The sequence below is a fragment of the Triturus cristatus genome, chromosome 5_2, assembly GCF_964204655.1.
Source record: "Triturus cristatus chromosome 5_2, aTriCri1.1, whole genome shotgun sequence".
Lineage (NCBI taxonomy): Eukaryota > Metazoa > Chordata > Amphibia > Caudata > Salamandridae > Triturus > Triturus cristatus.
Window position 1 is genome coordinate 375,525,934 of NC_140588.1, and position 17,676 is coordinate 375,543,609.

Genomic DNA, 17,676 nt, shown 5'->3' on the forward strand with positions numbered 1-17,676 from the left:
TAGTGTGATTGATTTACCCCTGCTAGAAATCATCCTTTGAAAAAATGGATCAACTGAGGCAATTGCAGGGCATCATCCAGGCAACTTCCAGGGAGATCATGTGGATAAACGACCGTGAGGAAGAAGAACTTCTCTATGATTGGAGTGATAAGAATACGGACATTACTAAAAAGCAAGAGTCCTTCTCGGTAAGTAGCTGCAAAGTTCCATCCTAGGGTCGCTGCATTAAATCACATCTTATTAAATCCATATTTCTATTTAATATTACTGTTTAAATCCAGTAAATGATATAGCCTACCATTTTGTGTTCTTTAATTTGGTGTCATTGCACATACCAAATATATTTTAAACAAGACCTAATCTACTTTCTCTGTAATAGTACCCTTGTCCAGTGTCTGCTTGACAGATTCTAAAACGAGTAGGTGAATTGTTGCAGGATAAATTGCAAATAAGTAATATATTTATAAGTGTAGTAGTATTCATTGCAGAGTACAAATAAGGGACCAGTGGTTTTGTAGCTAAAACATGTCAATGGAATTCACCTTTTTATCACGTGCTCTAACATGATCAATATACCAAGAGAAAAAATATAACCACTATTTTTTAATATATCTTTGCTTTTGGTATATTCATTGCCACTTTCCTTTAGATAAAGAATAAATCCCTCTCGAGCCAAATTCCCAGCTTTTGCCTTCAAACTGGAAGCCATAAACTCCAACCGAGTAGGACAGTTGGACGTGTGTAGTCCGGTACATGTTGAGATGGGACATCATGTCAAATGTTTCCGAGGTGGTCATTATTTTCTCGCATTTGGCGCACTCTCACTACTGTAGTTTCCCCTAGTACAGGTACATATCGTATATGTGCCTTCACAACCATATGAGCAAGAGGACTGCATGTATAGCATTCAAATTATGTTAATATTGTAGGAAACCTAACCAAAGAGCCATCTGGATATATTACCAAATAGATTTGCCAAACTTATAATAGTGCATAAAAATGCTCATAAGGTGCTTAATGTTGAAAAAAGGCAATTGAAGTCATCTGTGAAGCCTTTCTTTCTCTGTGAGGGTCCACACTTGTGAGAACGGCGTTGTCCTGCAGATGAGCTATCTCAGTCCGCTGTTGTCCTCCACTGACCTTGGCCTTCTTCAGGCATCACTATTTAACAGGTCACATTTTTGTCTGCAATTTATATTATGTTGATTTTTCCCTTGACTTTTTATTACCAGAAACTTATGAGCCAACTGGAGGTGAAAGAAAAAGACTTAAACAAACTGAAGCAAGAAAGTGACCAACTAGTTGCCAATCAGCACCCGGCAGCAGACAAAATTGAGGTAACTTTTTTATTTATGATAAAAATCATCGTTCTGTGCTTTCCCTCATGTACTTATGCATGTATAAAAGTGCATTAAGAAAAGAAAGCAATGGAGTGGCATTGTGCACGGGATGATTTTTAAAACTGTTTTCATGTTCTCCTGTTGTAAATTTAAAAATCAGTTTCATATCTTATTACCTCTCTGTGTAACTATTGCCAAGGGAAGATGGGCTCTACACTTATTGGAGCTGGTAATAGACATGTTTCTCCTGGGGTCCTGGGAATGAAAGGCTGTCTGCAGCTCCATGCTGTTTTTAGGGGCAGTTTCCTTCCTCGTGCTCCTGTACTACTAAAACATAGTCCCTGTTTGAAAGAGTTGGCTCCAAAGCCCATGAAAAACACAAGTTCCTGCACATCAGATGGTCTTATTTTACAAATCTCCCCTTTTCCCCCTATTCTCTGATGAACTTTAGCAATAAGCCCCCTATAAGATGCTGAATTAAAATGTTTAAAGCCAGCTGATTTAACTTGTGCACCACGAACCTGCCGCAAGTAGCAGTGTCATCTGTCACCACAGTATCCTTGTTGATGACTACTTTATTGGACAAAAGACATCGGCTAAATTCCCCAGAATGCCAGTACACACAACACTCATATGAGCTATCTGGCAAATGCACAGAACTCTGGCACTGGCCAGATCTCAATTTACAAGCACTTGAAAAAGGATGGTATTGTCAATATATATCGGAAGTATGCTTTCAAAGATCCGTTGATAAAGTAGGGTTTGTAAGTCACAGTACTCATTACGATTCTTTCTGCGGCATCCTACTAGTCGTCCTCCATGAAAAGCCACTGATGTGAGTTTACAACGGTGTATGTTGATTCACACATGTGATCAATGTCATTTCAGGCATACATGGACACTCTACAGACACAATGGAGCTGGATTCTCCAGATCACCAAATGCATTGATGTTCATCTGAAGGAGAATGCCGCATATTTTCAGGTATGGTCTGGTACATGTGGTGTAAATTGGTTTTATCCATGACCATGATACTTTTGAATATTGTGTAAGCACTCAGGAATCATGCACTAAAAGTTGCAAACATAACACAAATGTTAAAAACTGTGTGTACTGTCATAATCCTGTCCATTCTTCATGGTGGACGAGATTGACACATGACGCATCTTCTAAAGAATTGATCTGTGACACTGACTAGTCCACTAGAAATTTGAGGTAGCACCAGCAGAGAATTAAAGATTCTGCTCTCATTATTGACTTCGTTGACCGAGGTACCCAGATGTGAAATGTTTTGAAATATCCCTCACCCATATCGAGCCTTGGTTGCGCATATCTTTCGGCTCTCATCGGATTTACTTACAGGACCACAAAGGTTAGCCTGCCAACCTCAAATCCACACTCCTGAAGATTGAAATATTTGCCTGACTTTAAGACCCTGATTTAGAGCTTGGTGGGAATGGAAAATCCTCTAATTTGTGAAATAAAATAATAAGCTAAGAGGTGAATACACCAGCTACCTACGTGATGGTGGACATTCAACAAGTGCTCTATCTGCAGTTACATTTCCTCTAGAAAATTGTAAAATGTTTCATTACAGCCTAACTCTATATGTGGTTCCTAATAACATAATATAGGAGAATAAGCACACATATGGTGAATGTTGTATTGCAGTACGTTTAGTGTTACACATAGTATATGCATGAGACCAGTGTGAAACTGGGGCTCACAAACTTCCCAAATGCCTTTCACACCCAATTTGCATATTGAGGTTCGCACCAAAAACACCAAGAGTAAGTGTGCAAATTGGATATGAAAAACACTTGAGCACTGCTCTACATGCAGTTGGTTTAGAAGATGGTATTTCACCAACAAAAATTATATTTCTGGTAGAGAAAACAGAAAAACAAATCTAAACTGCCGACACATTAATTTCTACCCCATATACTCCAATGAATTGTGTAACTTGTGGACAGTCCATGGGGTGGACGTGTAGGGCAGCAGGAGTGTGGATGAAAATATACACTTTGCGTAGATGTGAAGTGAACACAAAACATAGGAAGAAATCTATAAGAGTAAATTGATGACTTTTTAAAAGATGTTTATGCAGTGGCTCCACTCCTTCTACAGAGTGTTGCTATACAACATTGCATTCTGATTGAAGAAGCTAATTTGTTCCTCTATTAATGTGCATATTAACATTAAAGATTAGAAATTGATTAGGAAAAAGTATACTTTTCTGTTTTTCCTGAAGGTTTCAGAGAAGTTTTCCACAGGTTGCGTCTCACTGCTGTTATGTCTTTCTGTCTAGTTTTTTGAAGAGGCGCAGAGCACCGACACCTACTTGAAGAATTTACATGACTCCATCCGAAAGAAGTACACCTGTGACAAGAACATGGATCTGCAGCATATACTGGAATTGATCAAAAATCTGGAGGTACTACCATTTTATTTATAGTTCATGTAGGCCCTGTTACTTAGGAAATGGCCATTTCACTTTATCTCGTTCAGATACCTGCCTTGTTTTGCAAAACTTAAAATACAAAGTACAGAACTGGGACTCCTAAACTTTGGGGAATATAAGAGACTCATTTAAGTCAACTCTGGAGCACCCAGGTGGGTTTCCTTTTCGAAATGTTTGGTTTTGCGAGGTTTCACCATGGCCAGGCCTCCATTAGGTGAGAACTTGCAAGTACGCAAATTCTGAAATCTCTAAAAATAATATAGATGCTGTAATCACCTATAAAGGGCTTAATATATGAGACATATTTATTGAAAAAACCTAACAAAATACAGCAAAAAAGTTACTGACAATAAAAGGATTCACAAATACAAAACTTGGTGAGAAAAAGAAATGGAAATAACATTATTCTAGAGAAAATTGGTTAATGTATGAACTTGGAAAAAGGTTTATCAGAATTAAATAGCAATCTTGTTTGACTTAGACAAATGGACTGTTGATTATCTACGAACGGCTAGCATTTTCCAAATTTTCACAGGAAAGTTTTTCTGTACACTTGAACTGCAGCCTGAGGGTACTGTGACCCCTCTAAAGAATAAAATAGATGAGAACTTCTTCCTTGGTTTACCAGATACCTTCAATATCACCAACAAAGCAATGCTACTGTCCGGGGATTGCCTTTTAGGAACTTTGCTACTGTAACCACATCAAATAATCCAAATGGTTTGTTTGAAGGAAATCAAGACTACAACTACCAGAATGCATTTCTTTGTTAAATCGAATCACAGAATTGAACATTTTGTTCTTGGTCATATTAATTTGTCAGGTCACACTGTTTGAAGACCAGATCCTTGACAGAATGCAGTATAATAATTTTAAAAAAAGTAATGTGGCAAGTCGTAGAGTTCAGTTTGTGAGATCTGCTTGTATTAACGAGATGTCCCTCTCGAAAAAATGGTGCTAAAGCATAAACTGGACCGAGAAGCGTGGCCGACTTTCCCTGTCATGTGACTGGGTAAATTATTTCTTGAAGGCTCCTATTTTGACTGTGCCATTCAAGGGCATGTAGTAGGGTTCTAGATGTAAATATCACTGCAATTTGAAATTGGGGGCAAGGCGCTTTACCACTTTTACAGCTCTCCTGGCAGGGTAAGATAATCAAATAAACTGCAAGGGACCGCACTGTGGATTTCTCAGGGGTTTACTTTGTATTTCTCCTGGGTTTCGATAGTTCACACTCGCTTCATTGTACCCTTAGGAAGGAGTGTCGGATATTTCACTAATGACATTCGTATAAAATGATTTGCATGGAAGACAATTATGCTTGGCATGAGTGACACTGTTTTACTAGGGTGGCTGTTGGTAGAGTGTGAAGAGTAAGACACGACATTTATTTTATGTACTTGATACTTCTGGGCGTTCAGAGGTTTTATTTCTTTTTCTAAGCGTCGATAAAATAGATTTCCCACAAAGCAGTCCTAACACATTCGGCATTATAGGTATCCTCGGAAGGAGGTTGCCCCCTCTTTGAACTCACAATCTTGCCTACAGTCTTGTGTTTTTTTTTCCAGAAATACGTTAATTTTGTTAGAATATCTGAGGCCATTTCATTTCCTTGCTGAATGAAGCGCACCTGTAAAACATGTTTAACGATCTCTTTTAATTGAAGAGCATGTTGTTTTTACAAACTGTGCGGTATTACTCAAGTTTAGTTAACATCGAGAATCCTACAGCAGTTCTCTAGTATGAGGTCTAAAGAATCACATGCTTGCCACTACTGACACCTGGTGGGAAAATGCGGAAATACTCTGCAAATATCCCTTTGGCATCCTATCCGTTTGAATAGGACTGTCCACAAAATATCGTGAGAATGATGTAATCCACTGATGTCAATTCCATTATTTAGCCATTTTGCCTGCCACCGATCGTGGTTTCCAAATATCTCTTTGCCACAGATATTTTCCTTCAGTTGTCTGTAAAGGATCACTGTGGAAGGGTGTTTTTTTGAAGTTGGATTTTTTTGTGTACCTATTACAGTGACTTTCTCTCTTTTTTCAACACCCACTTGGACGAGCTGTATCACTGTTCATTTTTGGTGGTTCCCAAGGCTCGTTCTTCGTTCTTTTTTTTTTTTGCCCAAAGAGGATGGTGGACCCCCCTGCGTGAAATGAATGTCCACAATGCTTGCCCTTGAAAAATGTAATTTCTCCTTAAAATTAAAAGACAGCAAGCCAGAGACAAAACCTTGCTGGCTCGAAAGATTAACGATGGATGCAATGGAGTAGCCAGCAAATTAAAATACCCCCTACATTCAACGAAAGCTCTGATGGCACCAACAAAGTGCACCCTAACCTCCCTATAAGAGCTCCCTTGTCTTTTCATTTTAATAATCTTTCCATTCATCCTTTCACCCTTCCAGCCACGCACTGATATCCACTATCTCACATTTACACTCTGTCATCCATTCATTATTTCATCCATCTTTCAATTGTTGCTTATTCCAGCCATCCATGCACTCCACCATGGGTTTCTGTTGCAGTAACACCCCCCCCCCACACTTTTTGCCAGACTACTGATGCACTTTGACTTGATGTGCCCTGTGTCCCTGCCAATTAGGTTCCAAGGGCCTGTGTTTTTTTTGTTCTTTCCCCAAAACTGTACCTTGTACTCTCTTTTTTTTTTTTTTTTTTTTTTTTTTTAAACCTTTATTCGTGCATCTTAATAGAACAAATACGGGCCTACAACCGTCAGGCCGGCCACGATACGGTTAAGCACTGATACCAACATTACATCCCCTGTGCTTCAACGGTCAAGATTAACAACGAGTTATGAGTTATATACTGGAGAGATCCTTGACACCAGGGGAAGGAGAAGTGAAGGTTAATTTTAAGTTTTTAAGGTAATTTTATCAGGGAAAAAAGTCAGTGAAGGATAAGAACAAAAGAGATTCGAGTCCGCCAGATAGCTTCACCACACGGGAGAGCAGCAGCATCATTAAAACAACAATGGAAGCAAAATCTCAAGCAGTGAGGCGGTGCAGTGATATAACAGGATAGTCACATGAGCAATTACGCACCCCTCCAGAGCCGCCCCCACTCAATCCACCCCACACCCGGACCCCGAATCGAAGCAAGTATAGCGCAGAGACATAAAAGAAAAAGGCCCATAGAACTAATTAAGAACAGAGTATTACCCCCCCACCCTACACCAATGCGGAGGCTACGGCCTGCCCCCCCCCCCAGCATAGTGCCTGTCGCCCAATGAACCCGAAATATAGACAAGAGAGAAAGTAGGAATAGAGTAAGGAAAATAAGAAAACAGAAAAGAAGGTGGGGAGGAGCCCACGGAACACCAGAGCGCCCCAATCCATCAGCCAGCTATGGCCTCCACACACTGAGAACCCACTACGCCAAAAAACTGCGTGCGAAAATAACGTGTCACAACAATTTAAGCGAAGGAAGACAAATCGCGACGAGTGCACACAACACATACATACAGTTCCAGTCCCAGTCCAGCCCGTCCATGAACCATGGCGATATAAGTCATTCTAGCCCTGGCCCGATCGCGGGCTTGGGATTAAGCCAGCCCCTACATGAAGGCCCCGCATCCCGAGCAGACAAAGACAAGATGGCCGCTTGTGAGAAGATGGTGAAGTAGGATCACGAAATGGCCGCCGACCATCTATTGAGGTCCCTCTTTGCACCACATAAAATCCAGACCTGGCAAGTAGAGTACAGGAGTTCCACAGAAAAGAAGCAGTAGGCCACCGCGGACGATTCCTCGAGGCTGTCAGGTATCGCTCAGCAGGATACTCTTGCGGACGCGGTGAGGCAGGCAACAATGAAGCAGGCAGCCATGACCAGGGGAACAAAGTATCCGCAGTTGAGCTGGAGAGCGGTTGATCCTGGGTGCCGGGGACGCCGGATGCAGGCACCAGTGTAGCACAATCATACACCGCCGTTGCTTCCCCGCAAGAGGACAAAAGCACTGGTAGACCCACGCCTCGTTGATGACAAACAGAGCGCTCACGACCCGCAGCCGACAGTATGGAGTCAAACCGCTCACTCAGCGCCTGCAGGCCAGCACACATTTGTAGTCGAAAGTCCCGCAGGACAGCCAGAACGGAGCCACATGTCAGCGGAAGCTGGGCCCCCACATCGGCAGCAATCCGGGACGGCACTGTGGAGCTGGTGTCCGGAAGAGGGAGGGCGAAATGGGCAGCGGGCGAGACCGGAGCATCACCCCCCAGCCGCGAGCAGGCAATCAACGCCATGTTTTACCGCTGTACGGTGTAATGGCCAGGGGGGGGGGTCGTGGCAAGGAGTCAATTCCCCTCAGGTCTGCGCCGCAACAGGGAAGGCCGACAGTCGCTTCTCTTCCCGCGGGTTCTCTTTGCCGCCGGCTAGGCAATAGAAGAAGGGGGTCAGCAGCCTCCCACAGCGCGGTCCTCAGAGCGGGGCAGGAGACCCGTCGCACCGGGGCCCACCCCACAGCTCCAGCCCGTCAGGCGCAGGGTGCAGAAGGTGTCCGGCCGTCCCTCCCCGGGCTCATCCGGCGACGATCCGTGGTGCGAGGTGAGATCGGGACCGCGGGGCTCAGGTTTGCGCTAGCGGGTACGGTAACTGCGGAGCTTCCAGGGGGCCGGCAAAGGCCACAATGGCACAGGGGTCCAGTGCAGAGAACAAAAGCACCCAGAACTCCGGCATCCGGGCGGGCTGAGACTCCGGGAAAGCGGCGGCGCGGTCAGCGCGTCTTCGCACACGTTGCACCTCGAGAATCGGCGAGGATGGGCATCAGGATAATAGTCCGAGGCCAAGGGCCGACGGAGCCGGGCGCTCAAGCGTCTGCTCCGGTCGCCATCTTGGCTCCTCCTGTACCTTGTACTCTCAATTGGCACCTCTCTGGCCACATGTCAGTCCCTTGTAAAAGGTACCATGGGCACCAAGGGCATTGTGGCCAGGGCAGGCCTCTAAGGACTGCAGCACTTATTGAGCCACCCTTAGAGGCCCTGTACCTTTACACACACACACTGCCATTGCTGGCGGCGTGTTTTGGTGCAGAACAAAGCGAAGAGTCGACATGGCACCCACTGCCCTGGCATAGATCAGTCACCCCTCTAGCTGGGTGCACTATACCAGTGGTGAGGGTACAGGTGCATGAGCCCTGTACCCCTACAGAGTCTAAGCCAATCATTCTTAGACATTGTAAGTGCAGTAATGCCATTGAGAATATAAGGTGCTGGAAGTTTGTCATTACGAACTACACAGCACCATAATGGCTACACTGAAAACTGAGAAGTTTGGTATCAAACTTGTCAGCACATTAAACTCACACTGATGCCTGTGTGGGATTTAATGAAAAAGGCACTCAGAGGGCATCTTAGAGATTCCCTCTGATAAACGACCAGCCTCTGATGGGTTCCTGGACTAGTGCACACCAGCCTGCCACCATGAGACATGCTTCTGGACCCCTAGGGTGGGAGCCTTCGCTCCCTGAGCCCAGAAACGAAGCCTTTCCTGGGCGAGGTGTTGCAACCTTTGTAATGCGACCCCCAGCCTCTCCTGCTATCAGGAGCAGGTCCCCTTCCTGTCTCCCCTCCTACTAGTAATGCAATGCTTTGAAATATTATACATATACTTTGTATTGGCTTTTCAATGGGATGTCAAGTAGATTACTTTTCTTACACAGTGTAGTATACCTGGATACTACACTGGGACATTGTACACAGGTAAGTAAAAGCGTTTTTGTTATTTGTTTACAGTTTTAAAGACTTTCATAGATTTTCCAACTCCACATTTAAAAACTTTTCATAGAAAAACACTCAATGTTATCCTATGGGAGGAAATCGTGTTATCGGTTAACAGGTAAGCACTTTGTTGTGGGAGTTGGGTTTCTGGGGTTAGACTCCGGGTTCCCCCAGGGTCAAGGATGCACTCTTGTTACACCCTCAGCGGCACTAGGGCGGCCGGGTGCAGAGTGCTGAGGCCCAGTGTTATCCAAAGGGGGGATAGGGGGCCTCCGGTTGGTGGCTGCTTACGAGCAGGCCACTGGGTTGTGGAAGCAAAGCTCCTGAACTAAGCTTAGGGCAAAGGGGGGTTCAAGTTAGCACCAAAGGTACACCCTCAGCGACACTTGGGCGGCCGGGTGCAGGGTGCTGTTTTGTTATCAGTCTGTGAAAAAACACATGCATATTTTACACAGACTAGTCCAAATTTTAGTGTTTGATCGCCAACCAGTTACTTGTTTTTGATCATGGTCACCACATCTAAGCAAAACTCAAGGAGAACCTTAGCTGGCTTATTATTACGAAGTAGAACTTCGCTCCAACAAAACAGAAGAACTGATCTTCGCGAAGAACACTTCCGCATAGGACCACAGCTGGTGGCTTGCAGAACTCGGACCCACACCGACCGACCACGCACTCAACATCAGCGTCATCCTCGACAGCCAACTTACCATGAAACGACAAATTAACACAATCGCCTCCTCCTGCTTCCACACTTCACAGAGTCTTCAGATGGATCCTAACCAACACTAGAAAGACCGTCATTCAGGCCCTCATCACCAGCCGCCTTGGCTACAGCAATGCACTCTACGCCGGCATCTCCATCCAGCTCCTCAGAAGACTCCAGACCATAAAGAACGCTGCAGCCAGACTCGTACTGGACCTCCCCAAACAATCCCACACCATCCCCCACCTGAGAGACCTCCCCTGGCTCCCCATACAGGAAAGATGCCAATTCAAGATTCTCACACACACGTACAAAACCCTCCGTGACCTAGGACCTGCCTACCCCACCCATCGAATGAACTTCCACCAATCTGCTAGACAACTATGCTCCTCTTCACTCACACTCACACCCTGCATCAGCCGCAGCTGCAGTGACGGCCGCTCCTTGTCCTACGTAACAGCCAAGACCTATATCGACCCCCCCCCCCCTGAGCTTCATATGGCCCCCATCGCTGGCAGACTTCAGAAAGAGACTCAAGCCCTGGCTCTTTCACAGAGACACAGCACCCAGATAACCATAGGGGCGACAGAGATCGCTTTACAAATACTGATTTATTGATAGGAGGAAACAAGTATTTGAGCTACCGCTTGCGGCTGTTGAAAGAATTGGGCCTGAACAAGAGTTGAAAGGTTTCAGGGCTTCTTGGCCAATTGATGAGTAACGTCGTGAAGATGACTTTGTTTCCTTGTATAGGTATAGGTATAGGTTATGTTCAAATTAGTCAACAGGAGCTTTCTTGTGGACACTAACTCTGCCTGAGAATGGTTCTTGGGCCTTGCACGGGTATTTTTTCTTTCCTAGTAACAAAAAAGCTGAGAATATTCAAGGCTAGGGAAACCTTGTGCATCACAATTTGCTACATCACTGTCGCAAATTATTCCACATATGATTACGTTTTAGCAACAACAGCAGGTATGATGCCTATTAATCCCATCTTGTTAGGGATGGACAATTGTGCCTTTACCTCAATATTCTTCACAGTGAGGTTCACATTGCCTTTACTTTATGGTTAGGGAGGATGGAGGCTTCTGTTTAACATGGACTCTTGCTACTTTTGCTCAGGCTGACTCATACTGCGTAAGATCATTGCACTGTTGCTGAAAGGCCAGTTCATGATATCGATGAACTCTCAAAGGCTCCTGCTTCCGCACTCTCTAGTAAAGTAGTACATATTTGAGGCAGAAAGGATTCATTACCATTGCAAAATACTGGGGTTTAGTGACAAATAGGCTCCGCGTGGTTGCAGTAATTGTCAACGCTCATTATTGCACAAAAGTTATTTGTGCACTTCTGTACTTGGGCATCTAGCTTGTCAAGGCTGCATTGCAAGTTATTGGACTTGAAGCTGTGCCGTGTACTGGATGAGTTGTACACATACTATAGAAGGTTTGAGTAGAATGAAAAAGTCCACACTTCACCCAACACAAGGTGAAATACTGGGTTCAAAATCAAAAGGAGGATTGTCTACAAAATATCCTAATGATGTCATCTACAATCAGCCAAACCCAGTCGGTCTCCTTTCCATCACTCGGACATTTTGTTCGTAAAAAATATGAATATCCATCAGAAGAAGCAGTGGTGGCTTTCTGCTGATTAATTCATTCATTGCTATTGCAAAAACAACAGTTGATGGACAGAATGCAGAACAATGTCATACATTCACCCCAGTACAGAGATCTGGGCCTAAATCCATCGTTTTTTTGCTCACCATGCCATTCCAGTTTGAACCCAGCCATATGCAAATCAGTCTTGATCCTGTGCCTCATGCGAACAGTCCAGCCCGAACTGCCAAGCCAGGTCCTCCCTGGACCGGAAACAAGCATCCTAGGACCGGTTTCGGAGTTTCACCCCTCTTCAGCCAGGATAGCTTGATTCCAGTGGCATGGAGATCACGGGACTCACGTCTGAGCATACCCGTCCCACTCGCGGCTGGACTGTTCCCATGAGGTACAGGGCCAAGACTGATTTGCATATGGCCATGTCTGAACTGGGGTGTCGTGGTGAGCAAAATAACGATGGATTAAACCCAGATCTGTGACATGGGGGTGAATGTTCTGCCATTGTGCAACATTCCGTCCATCATCTTGTGTGTGTTGTCATTCATTGCTAATGTTTGAACATATTACAATAGCGATGCCAACTATTCCCTTGAGATGATACATTCATACATGTTTCTGGTTTGCTTGGCAAGATTACGGTGAGCTCCCCTAGGTAGTAATGTCCAGCTGACCAGTGAACAAGTCTTAAGAATTTGAAGGTTAAGAGACACTTCTTTATAAATGATGTTTGTGGGCAGATAACCTATGCCACACTCGTTTATTTATGGCAGGTATGGGTAAAAACTTTTTGTAAGTTTTACGAAGTCATCATATCTTGCCTTGAACATTGTGCCTCCTTTATGGAAAGTGATATATGTTTTATATTTTCACCTTACTTTTTCACCACCGAAGCACAGGCATATTTAAATTGTCAAATACCTGGAAACCACATCATTCAGCAGATCCACCACTATATTAGTCAAACCTTTGTTTCTAGTATGCTTTCAAAATATCTTTGATGGTTTAGTATAAAGAGAAAAAACAAGTTGTCAGCAGGTATTAACAACATCCTCACGTATGACCTATTTTGGAACAGGAAGAAAGAAAATCATATAACCTGACCACATTAGTTGCACTACATTATTCCAAAAACACCTTTGTACTGTATATCTTCCTCAGAATAGTTTTGAGGTGTAAATGCTTCGCTGTACAATGGAAACTCTTAGCACTTAGTGAGGTAATAATCAGCAGCATTGGTTAATATTCAGTAGTATTACTTGAAAAAGTTGACAGGCTAGCCTCACATTTCAAATTTCCACTGTGAATGGTGATTGCTGTGAACTACTAAATTACTTCAGCAGGTTATTCCCCATAGCTTCCAGGAGTTGAGGCATAAGATGTTTTTTCTAATTAAACATATTTAATGTTCTGTCTTTTAACAGAAAGAACGAGAAAAAATTCAGGAATACAAGAGGCAAGTTCAAAATGTGGTGAATAAATCCAAGAAGATAGTGCAGCTGAAGCCTCGTAATCCGGATTATCGAAGCAACAAGCCCATTGTCCTGAAGGCGCTCTGTGATTACAAGCAGGAACAGGTATGAGTGCGAGCTTACACAATACAGAATCATCTGATATGCATGTGATTGAGCAACAATGAAAGTTAGATTTTAGAAAAAACTGTAGTTATCAAAAGTACTGTTTGAAATATTTTCCCCAACATTTCAAGATGAAATACGAGATGATGTTTTCACAAGATGTCAGCAGATTACACAAATTGGCTCTCTGGAACCTTTGTGTTGGTTCTCAATGGTGTTTTTTTAGAACATTTGCCATTTATGCTGCCTCTTGCTGAGGATGTCATGAAGTGCAGAAAGCTTCCTCCCCATTTTGGGGTTTCTATATGGAGGTTGGGCTTTTGACTTTCACCAAAATGCATACGATTGGTGGGTCTTGGGGTTTATTTATGGTGTGCATGTCTGTGTTTCTCTGCCCAGTATGGCTGTCAGATAAAATAACTTAATGAGGATTCTGGGTCCAAGTGTGTTAGACAAGTGCATTGACCAACCTACCTATTCAGTTGACAACTAAAATGTGGTTATTTTATGTCAGAGTCCTTGCTTATCTTGTTTCCTGTTGTAGTTTCTCACTCACCTAGTTAATAGAATGGTTGATTATGAGTGGTGTTTTCCCTTTCACAACATAATATTTCATTCACACCTTTGAAAAAAGACTTTTGATACCTGTAAAATGAAAAGTTTTTAAGACTCCGAGTTGAAGAAGCAAATTAATTAGGTAATGTGCTGCCCGAGGCAGGATTTGCCATACATATTGATCAACCTTATTTGATAGTTGTCAAGCAGTATTGTCTGATTCAAGTAAATGCTAAGAATATTGGTCGCAGAGGCGAGCAAGGTATTTGGTCTGGTATCAAGCAGAATAACTTTATCCTGACTCCTTTATTGTTCATAAATGTATGTTCTCAAGTCCTCTGTTAAAAGTTTTTTCAGTAGAATCCAAATGCAACTGATGATTGTTTGGTACACTTCAGCTTAGTCCGCTAGCTCATTCCTGCAGATCTCATGGAGAAGGGATTGTTTTGTCTCATTTGGGCTTTGTCAGTTTGTTAAGACTACTTGTGCTATAGAAACATGTGTAAAACTAATGTTGTTTATATCTGTACCTATTTGAAATATTTGGTAGACCAGGAAAGACCACCTACAGTTTGTGGTGATTTGTTTGGTAATGTAGGTATGGGCCCATTTTATAATCTTGTTTATGTGGTTTATCTTTATTCAGTTTTATTATTTGGAATTCCGTTCTACAGTGTTTGGTAAATTAATACAATTTCTCTGTTTAGACATTTCATGCTGTCAGAAAATGTGATTTTAGTAGTTGCTCCAGGTTTACAAACTAGCGAGTCAAAGGCAGGACTGGTATGTGTTTCCATTTTTCTCTAGCAATTAATTGTTATATGTGGCTACAGATAGCCTTAGCACTCAGGAATACCTCATGTCCTCAGTTCCTTTTACATTACAATAAGAAATAGCAAAGAGAAAAAGCATTTGGAATGCAATAGATCTCAAATTTACGAGAGTTTAAGCTATTGTCATTTACAATGGCAATAGCTCAAACTCTTGTAAATGCGAGACCTATTTCACTTCAAGGAAGCAGCCGCCATTGTCCGGGGCTGCTTGAAAGTGAAAGCGGGCATGGCGAGTAAAGCACGTCGTGCCTGCAGTAGGAGAAACCCATTAAAGAAAAGAGTGCTTACAAGCTAAATAAGACATACCATGTCGCATCCACAGTAAAAGGCCAGTCGCCATGGTTGGTTACAAATGCAGACAAGGCGGTACTGAGGAGGGACTAACAACCCTAACCACGACTTGCAAGCCAGCATTTACGAAGGACAATGACACAAGCCAATGAGAAATATGGGTGGAGAGTGGGCGGGGCTTCTCTTCCATACTCCACTACAACAAGTGTCGCAGTGTAGCGCATGCGCGCAGACTCGGGCTCGACCTAAAAAAGGGTGGGTTTCTGTCTGTTTGTGTCGGCTATTGGCTTTCATGTGTTTTTCAGGAATGACATTGCTTTGATGAGCTGTCAATCAACACCATGGCTTTTTGTGGATAGTTACATTGACCCATTTAAGTTTTCATTAGTGTTTTGTGATAGGGCACCAAGTAGTCCTTTTTTAGGCTGCAGTTGTAACAAGATGTGAAGCTTGTATTTGACAGCCATATATAGGCCATAATAAGCATATCAGCTTTCTTAAAGATGCAATGAAAATGCTGGTCCTCTGTCAAATGTATTAACTATGTAATATTTTTCACAGTGAATGTCTTTAGTGTTAACCATATACAGTGCAAACCTTATCTTCTGAATCTTTTTCATAATGCTCTTTTTCGAGAGTGCAGCTTACCTTTGCTAATGCATTCTATTCAACAAAGGCAAGGGACCCTACTCCCAGCCTCCAAGTTATTGTAGCCCAAGATGTTAATTAATACTGGGATTTTATTTCTAAAACAGCTGGAGGCTACATGCACAAAGCCTCTCAACTATTACCAAAAGCTTCCCCTAATAAAAAGCCAAACCTGTTGGTTTTGCTAGTGCTTGTTTATAAATGTATGAATTAATTACCTTTAAAGCTATGGCAAGCCTTTTACAATAGCATACATGTGTTTCCTTTCTAAAATCAAAACTCTCAAAAGATCCTAATTAGCCTCAAAGAGCACCGTGGGCTGGCTGTTGCTCCCCCATCCGATCAGCAGCAGTTAATTGGTCGGTTAAAGAATAATATCCCACCGTGTGAGACATTATCTCATTCAGTGAGGCAGACCTGAAGAAAGAGAGTTGGTTCTACCCTGTTGAAGAATGCTGTACTCCACATTAACTGATAGCTATATTCCACCATGTGAGACAGTGGTATCCAACCCTTTCCGACATTAGTCTATCCACCATTTTATAGAGACCTTCCAAACCTTGTGCTTGATCACGGTATACGAAACCTGCGACTTTGACAGGTGCATTTTACTTGTTGTGAGATTAAGCACTATTAGACCCCCTCCTAGATGAGCAATATCACACCCATGCGTGTGGCAGCTCAACCTGAAAGGAAGGAGACTACCCATGCGAGACAGGATATGGTCTACTCTCTTCATTTGTCACTAGAATCAACAATATCTTCGTAAAGCCATATTGTCACTTTAGTTTTATTAGGATATTTAGCTTTTCATCCTCAAAAGTCAATATAAAAAAATACCAATAGGTAAAATAAGCCAAGAGATTATTTTCCTTATTTTGCTCGTTGATTGATCATTAGTTTTTGTTTATTGGGGATTGCAGGATAACTTCTGCTCAATGTCAATGAACACCTGTGCATTAGGATGAAAAATGTCTGTTTCAACTGTACACACCTCTTTTATTTTTTTGTAGAAAACTATACGTAAAGGAGATGAATGCATTTTGAAGAACAACTCAGAGCGGAGTAAATGGCATGTGACTGGCCCAGGAGGACTTGATATGCTGGTTCCTTCCGTTAGCCTTATCATACCTCCACCAAATCCGATTGCTGTAGATCTTTCTACAAAGTAAGTTACAGTGTCAGTAGTAGCATTTTTTGTGTTCTTGACTGATGACAATACAACCAAGATATCTTTCCAGACTTACTAATATGGCGAGTGTACACATATTCCTGATAGTCTGATCATCTTCTTATTTCTGGTGCTTACTTATTTACCCCTGTCCCCTAAGGTATAGTTGTTCTCAATTCAGGAGTAACTTAAAATACATTTTTGCATTTGATAGGAGCAGGAGAATGTGGGGAGTTGTTCCGTAACTTACATTTTCTTAAGAATAATTGTCCTCAACACAGTTCTGGTACCTATGTCTCATCGGCACTCTTACGTTATATGTGTTCCATGTACATACACCTCAGTGGCTTTTGGGCCATCTTGCTTGGTAGCTGTGTACACTTTGCCACTTCAAGCGAAATATGTGTGTTGAACCAGATGACCCCGCATCTCTATTGGATCTGTTGATCCATTTTGGATCCGGAGACCGAGGGGGTTACAAGTTTGGCGAATGCAGGACTTCCTCCAAAAATTGACGGTTCTCCTATCAGTCCTATTTAGTGTGTATACAATCAGTAGTGGGGACAGGATATTTGCAAAACTCTGAATAGCCTCCTCCAGTCTCTTGCATGGAACAGCAGACTCATTTTGGCTCTGAGTCTCAATGCCAGTTTGTCAGCTACCATACATCATCAGTGACAGATACAGAACATATCACGTTCTACAAATATAGTGCATTGTTTTGTTTTCATATCT

General features: G+C 42.8%; 1 protein-coding gene across 2 annotated transcripts in view; it reads left to right on the plus strand.

Annotated features, from left to right (window-relative positions):
• The window catches only part of DSP (desmoplakin), a 222,571-nt gene that overhangs the window by 117,519 nt on the left and 87,376 nt on the right, over window positions 1-17,676 (plus strand). For both annotated transcript variants that reach the window (XM_085607227.1, XM_085607228.1), the window contains exons 7-12: window positions 27-188; window positions 1,233-1,337; window positions 2,229-2,324; window positions 3,649-3,774; window positions 13,291-13,443; window positions 16,784-16,938. In XM_085607227.1, coding sequence (XP_085463353.1) covers window positions 27-188; window positions 1,233-1,337; window positions 2,229-2,324; window positions 3,649-3,774; window positions 13,291-13,443; window positions 16,784-16,938 — 797 coding nt within the window. The remainder of the gene's footprint in view (window positions 1-26; window positions 189-1,232; window positions 1,338-2,228; window positions 2,325-3,648; window positions 3,775-13,290; window positions 13,444-16,783; window positions 16,939-17,676) is intronic.